The following is a 7,500-nucleotide window of genomic DNA, read 5'->3' on the forward strand; positions in this document are numbered from 1 at the left end:
CTGAACAAGTGTGTATGAAAGGTCAAGGTCGACTGATTTAATTTGGAAAGTTTTTTTTTTATTGTATTTTTCTTGCTGACACCTTTCATATACACTTGTTCAGTTCTTTATCTTACACTGGTGCCTGCTCCTTAATTTCTCAATATGTTAAAACAGAGAGAAAAAGACAAGAAAAATAATACATCCCAAAAAAATCTGCCTACTTCGACTGCCTGGGGATCGAACCTCAGACCTCCTGTTCTTTATACTGACCCCGTGATTAAAATTGTTCATTGATTGAGTTGTGTAAGATGGTAACTTCCATCTTTCACACCGACGTCCACATATTTTCAGGTCTGATAGCCGAATGTAATTCAAGAGTGGTTTTCCAAAACTCCCTAACTCGGATTTTCCCATTTTGAGGTATTGAGGATTATTTCCCCAAAACTTTCTCCTTCGGTCTATTATCTTATCATATTTAAACTCCAACGTCACACAAATCTAAGATAATTCTTGTGTAATTTGATGCTTAAAATATAATTTAAATTACAATTCATCTCATCGATGGAAAATCTCAAAAAGTAGAAAAATGGACTGAAGGAGATTTGGAAAACCAGCCTTAAATTATGGGCCTGATTTAACATTGTTGTAATGGACACTATTTTGTGTTGGTTTGAGAGTGTTTCCATGACAACCACGAGCCCATAATAATCTGAGTTATCAGACCCGCATTTCTGTTGTGTGTAAGAGTTCAGTACCTTTTGTAGATACATCTCAGGAGGGTGAAATCCTCTCTTGTTGACTTTGATGGTGGCGTAATCACAACGTTCGTCACAGACCACGCTGCTCAGACGTGTCTCGTCCGACTAGATGAAAGGAAATCATTAAAAAAAACAACATTATGTCAACATCCAAAAACAAATACATATTTATATGTTATTGAAATATAATATCAATGGAATATAATATGTTAAAACGTGAGCAATTGCTTTTTTGGGATAGCATGTTAGGTTAAACCAGGTGTTAGAAGAAATGCATGTAAATTCTACATTACAGCTGATCTGATTACAATGGAATCCACTTAGAGTCAACACGCTTAAAGTGAAATTCTGCTTAAAGTCAACACTTCTTGTGGGTTCCAAATTTTCTGTTGTTTATCTAAGTGTGTTTCATTGATAATGGATAAAGTTAACCTTGCTTAAAATCAACCAATCTTTCTGGTCCTGCAGTGCTGGCTTTATCAGGATTACACTGTGGGCTTTTTTGGTCGGGGCATGATTGTAATATAATAGATTATGATTGAGGTTAAATTTGTAAATCTACGATTTTCATAGAAGTTTGCTGGGCGGTTTTTAGGCAGTTTAGATTCTTCTTACTGTCATTTTTATACAGTGAAAAAAAACACACACTGTCATGTTATACTTACACTCCTTTGCTTGACCTGTTTCTGGAAGGAGCGACTATGGAAGTGTGTAATCCCCAGCTGGGTGACGGCCTTGCCTATACATCGCCTGAGAACATTTTAAATGAATGATACAAAATCCTATAATTTAGGTGTCGCGACGGTAATATTTCTACCAAAAAAATTCCAAATATTAAAAAAAAGTCTAATAAATCCTAAAAAGCCGATAATATGCCAAAAGAAGTTAATAGTTTTACTACAATCTTTTTACATTTTGGAATTTGGATATGTATTCATTTACTTCAAAATTACATCAGCGTATGTATTTCAATTCCAAAAGTTTCTCTTAACATATTTAGTACTCTTCACTTCAGTCATTTTATAGCCAAAATGTTGGTGACATTGTTGTAATAATTAGTAATTTTCTCAAAGATTGTGAGTACGACCTGTGATAGTAAGAGGAGGAGGAGGAGGAGGAGGAGGAGGAGGAGGAGGAGAAGAAGGAGAAGGAGGAGGAGGAGGAGGAGGAGGAGGAGGAGGAGGAGGAGGAGGAGGAGGAGGAGGAGGAGGAAAAAGAAGAAGAAGAAAAAGAAAAAGTAGAAGAAGAAGAAGAAGAAGAAGAAGAAGAAGAAGAAGAAGGAGGAGGAGGAGGAGGAGGAGGAGGAGGAGGAGGAGGAGGAGGAGGAGGAGGAGGAGGAGGAGAAGAAGAGAAAGAAAAACAAAAATAACAAAAAGAACAACAGCAAAAATGAGGAGGAAGAGGATGAAGAAGGAGAAGTAGGAGGAATACAGGAGGGGAGGCGGAGGATGAGGAGAGAAAAAAAACGAAGTATTTTAATAAAATCATTAATTCATTTTAACTGTGTTTAATTTCATACCTTGCTGTGATGGACATGTTCGTAAACTGAGCATCAAGGATTTGGTCAACCGTTTCCACAACGGACACACCACTACTGACGGTTTGTTTAAAGACCCAACACACGATGTCGTGTAGCTGGACGATGATGGGGTCCGGTTTGATCTCACTGCCAACCGTTATCTCATGGACCTGGGGAAAACAATGGAAGTGATCATGATATCATCAGAGACGTAGAGTAATTTGAAATTTGTTGTGGCGTATGATATTTAGTTGTGACGTGGAATATTTAGTTTCTGAAGGAATAATTAACTGTTAAGTGGAATGTTTTGTTGTGACCAAGAACATTTAATTGTGACGTAGGATAATTCGTTGTGATATGGAATAATTAGTTGTGACGTAGAATAATAAGTTGTGACGTAGAATAATATGTTGTGACGTAAATTAATTAAGTTGTGATGTAGAATAATTGGTTGTGACGTAGAATGTCTCGACATTAATACCGTTAAAGGATTATTGAATATGTAGTTTTTAAAATAAATAATAACTTCACATTTTGATCAATTAAAATAATTCAACACTTGTCAAAAAGTATCAAATATGGAACCTCCAAGTTAAACCGGGTAAGAAAATACAGATTGCATAAACATCAATCGCCAATTTTACGTTCTCCCTGTTTTTTTAATCAGTAAGAGTTAAAAAACCCGATAACAATCAAATCCAGAATATAGATCATTAATGTAGTGGTCGAGGGAAATTAACTGGAATCACTTAGAGTGCTCAACAGTTTCTTGGAGCGAATTATTTATAATCCTCAGCTCAAATAAGGTGAGGATAATTATAAAAAAGGTCATTAATGTATCAACCAACGAGACCATTTTGCTTGTGAAAACTGTATGTCATGTCAATTCACTTACCTGTGGTTGCGTTGCCACCACCACGGCCCCAAAGATCTTTGGCAAACTTTTGCTGGAGAAATAATAGAAATAGGCATCAAGAGAGTTGACTGTATTTTATCCCGACCTGCCAGTTACTACCAAAATTTCGTCGAAATACGAATTGTTTTGGTTCTAATTGACAATTATACAAACATCTTTAATTCAATAAACTTCTTTAAAACTAAGTTTTGTTGTCAGAGCTAGTATATAAAGGAGTTTGAAGCATGAATTTGATGTATTTAGACACAAATTGATCATTTTTAATGGCAATTTTAATGCCTACAAAGTTATTTTACCCCTGAAAATTACGAATTTTTACAATTACAAGTTGGCATGTCTGTATTTAACATTTAAGTTTGTCTGACACTATTTCATACAACCGTTATGTCACGTCCTACATGTTACAGTGATTCTGTTGGTCAGGAACCCTGGTAAATCGCCTTAAGCACCTTTAGTGGATATTGCTCTATATAAAAGCTCAATTAATTTTTTTGGTCTTTTGTGTGTGTGTGGGGGGGGGGGGGGGGGGCTATGGATATTTCTTGAAGAAAATGACTATACAGGGCATCTGAGGATGTTCCTCGGAAGGCTGCAATTTAAAAAAAATATATTTCTTGTTCATTTTTGATATAAGGTGTAATTTGTGTCCTTACCTGATGAAATAGAAGACACCAGGAGAGCTAAATTGGTGGTAGAAGGCAGATGGGCTGTCTCTGGGAAGACCGCTACAGAACCCCTCGCTGATGTGGGAGCCTTGGTGGGAGACCTAGTAGAAGGTGGCGTGAATTGGAATGACATAATAAATAATACAGATATAAACAGGTAAAAAATAATGACATTTTGGAAAAGTGAAAGCATCCAACTAAAAATGAAAATATTAAGAACATGCATATTTCCAACAGCTTTATATGGATGTGAATCATGGACAATACAAAAATGAGAATAAAAGTAATGCATTTGAAATGAGATGCTACCGGAAAATTCTCCCCTTTCCCTGGACAGCATAGAAAAATAATAAAAATGTGGAAAAGTCCCTGGACATTGGGGACCCATATCTCATCAAGATGATACAGAAACTAAAACTTGCCTTTTTTTGGACATATCAAGAGACGTGACACCCTTGAAAAGAAATTTCTAGAAGGTATTGTGGAGGGTAAAAGAGGAAGAAGGAGACCAAAAAGAAGATGGTCATAAGACATCAACGAATGGATGAATATGAATAAGTCATTGAATGAATGTGGAAGAATGGCGCAGGGTAGAAGCTTGTTTTGGTTGGCAGTTGGTGGAGGCCACATCCAGGAGGGATACGCCATGATGATGATGATGATGATGATGATGATGATGATGATGATGATGATGATGATGATGATGATGATATGCAGATCAGCAAATTAATAAATGATAGATGTGTTGCTAAATATAGGTATATATGTAAACCGTCAGAGCATAAAGCCCATAGAGCAGGAGCTTATCCTGGCTTCTATAGCGTTAAACAGACGATAGCAATTGCGTGCTACCCTTTGGATTGGACGGAAGTCTATCGTATAGTACTTTCCGCCAGATTTGACATATCCAGTGTCTGATCGCTGATGAGTGGGCAAGGGGCTCAGAAAAATCTCCGACTGCGTCTGGGATTGATACCGCCCCCTTTGCATGGAAAGCTAGTGCTCGGTCAACTGGGCTATATAGGGACCCCTTGGTGCGTATATACTTTTTTATAATCATATTTATAGAGGCAAACAAGTGCCCTTTGAAATTGTAAAACTGATCAAATAAATAAATAAATCATTTAATATTACCTGGATGATGTTGTGTTGCTTCTTGCCGCTCTGCCACACCCACCAAACACGATCATTGGGACGAATGGTGATTACCTTGGGTTCGAACCCAGTATCCGTCAAGTGAACGGTGTGATTCTGAAATAAAAACGATATGAGAGAATGTTATAATATCTACAATAAAGTTGCATGAAGTTGATGGCGGTGTTGGTGGTAGTGGTGGTGGTGATGATGATGATGATGATGATGATGATGATGATGATGATGATGATGATGATGATGATGACTATTTGTGATGATGATGATAAAAAAGAGCTTTTTTATATAGCGCAATATCCACTTAATGTGCTCAAAGCGCTTAACAAGGTAAGTATGATAAGTATGACGATGATAATGATGATGATGATGATGATGATGATGATGATAATTATGACGACGATGATGATGATAAAAAGCATAAAAAATAAATCTGAACATTTATACAGGGCCCTTCCGTGAATTTGTCAAGCTGAATGAGCTTCAATACGTTTAATTTATTCCCCCATCAGGCCACACGGAACCATATTCCCATTTCTTACAGTACCAGTCGCCTGTTAGGCGTCCATTTTGCACTAACACTCTTACAATGTCCGCCATTGCATATAACCAGGTTCTCGTTTGTTAAGTGCCATACCCAAGGACACAACGTCGGAACCATAATTTTCCACTATGTCACCCATCCGGCCACTATACTTAAGACTGCTTGGCGTTTGTGGCAAGACGAGATACCGTACTGTTGAGCCACTTAAATGATGATGATAATGATGATGATGATGATGATGATGATGATGGTGATGGTGATGATGGTGATGATGATGATGATGAAGTTGATGATGATGATGATGATGATGGTGATGGTGATGATGATGATGATGATGATGATGATGATGATGATGGTGATGATGATGATAATGATGATGATGATGATGATGGTGATGATGATGATAATGATGATGATGATGATGATGATGATGATGATGATAATGATGATGATGATGATGATAATGATGATAATGATGATGATAATGATGATGATGATGATGATGATGATGATGATGATAATGATGATGATGATGATGATGATGATGATGATGATGATGATGATGATGATGATGATGATAATGGTAGTGGTCGCGGTGGTGATGAATAAATAAACAACGCCAGTTGGAATTACTCGGTCCTATTTTACCTTTGCTCCCGGGTTGACGATGATGGAGCAGGCACTGAAGTGATCTCCAACATCGGAGATTTTGTAGGTATACAGGCCGATCGTTGTCATGGTAACGGACGCTAACCCTGCTTTGGTCATTACCCCCATGGCTTCCTCGTCCATGTTCTGAAGAAGGTCTGAAAAGGATAAATAAATATGAAAATTATCAAGCAATAATAATGGCTTCCTTATTTAGACACAAATTTTCTTTTCATATAGACTAAGATGCCTGTTAAGCTTACACTTTTTTTATAGTGTCAATCTTACATTATTGTAAGTGTATTGAGAACGGACTATCTTACTTCAAAATAAGACCATAAAATAATATAAAAAGTTCGAGAATATTTGCCAAGATTAGGGTCATTTAAATCGATCGATATTTAGAGGACGAGTTTTCTGGCCAAATTTTTATATACGTGTTTTTTTTCAGAGTACGACAGTTAAATGGTTAATTCTAGTGTAGAACACAAATTGGTATTCACTAAACATACCGCCAAAATAGGGTATGATATAGAGGCGATTAAAATACTTTAAAACTGTACTTATTCGAGAGGCGAGAGGATCGTCATGCTATACATTTTATTGATGAAAATAATTGTGGTTCTTATTATTATTATTTGACTGACAAAAAGCTTCAACAATTTCAAGATGCTGACAGATTTCACTTTAAAATCTCTTTTATTTTATTTTATTTATTTAATTAATTTTTGCATCTGGTTCACCCTGACGTGATACCGTTCTCAGGCGATGGGTCACAAATGCCCATCAAAATGATATCATTTGGGTAAAACGGAAGTGTGCATGAAATCGTACTTTCATCTTCTGGTTCCGGTTTCTTGGCTGAGGGATTGAGAATCTTTTCTTCCTCCATGATGAGAAGAGTCTCTTTCACGGAATGGACTGCGTCGCCGTTCCACGTCCACCAAATTCTGTCTCCAGTCGAGGCATACAAAACTTCTGCAATATCGGAAAAGTGCCATTGATAAAGACATCTATATACAAAGCTTTTACTATCAGTAGGTATATCATAATTAAGAAACTAAGGGTCAGGCACCTGTGTAAGATAAAGATCTGAACAAGTGTGTATGAAAGGTGCAAGACAAAGCAAGAAAGAAAATTTCAAGAAAAAAAAACATCCCAAAAAAATCAGTCTGATGTCGTTGCGGAAAGGCATAATTAGAGTTTATTAGATACACACATAGATACACACACAAACTTACCAGGATTGAAACCCCTTCCCTTTAAGTCAATGATGTGCTCCTTGGGTTTAGGTTTGACAATGATGGTGCCTATGTACT

The 7,500-nt window shown here is 36.9% G+C and overlaps 1 protein-coding gene across 1 annotated transcript in view; it reads right to left on the reverse strand.

Annotated features, from left to right (window-relative positions):
- Window positions 1-7,500, reverse strand: part of LOC144975463 (uncharacterized) — a gene marked incomplete in the record, with an annotated part of 124,872 nt that overhangs the window by 75,308 nt on the left and 42,064 nt on the right. Inside the window, 9 exon segments of the mRNA XM_078919567.1 lie at window positions 738-845; window positions 1,406-1,490; window positions 2,260-2,429; window positions 3,155-3,206; window positions 3,829-3,941; window positions 4,975-5,091; window positions 6,182-6,339; window positions 7,016-7,159; window positions 7,423-7,500. The exon segment at window positions 7,423-7,500 is cut by the window's right edge and continues 80 nt beyond it. Of these exon segments, the coding sequence (XP_078775693.1) occupies window positions 738-845; window positions 1,406-1,490; window positions 2,260-2,429; window positions 3,155-3,206; window positions 3,829-3,941; window positions 4,975-5,091; window positions 6,182-6,339; window positions 7,016-7,159; window positions 7,423-7,500 (1,025 nt within the window).

The sequence above is a fragment of the Berghia stephanieae genome, chromosome 6 (assembly GCF_034508935.2).
Source record: "Berghia stephanieae isolate SIO BIC M18660-M18661 chromosome 6, UCSD_Bste_1.3, whole genome shotgun sequence".
Classification (NCBI taxonomy): domain Eukaryota; kingdom Metazoa; phylum Mollusca; class Gastropoda; order Nudibranchia; family Aeolidiidae; genus Berghia; species Berghia stephanieae.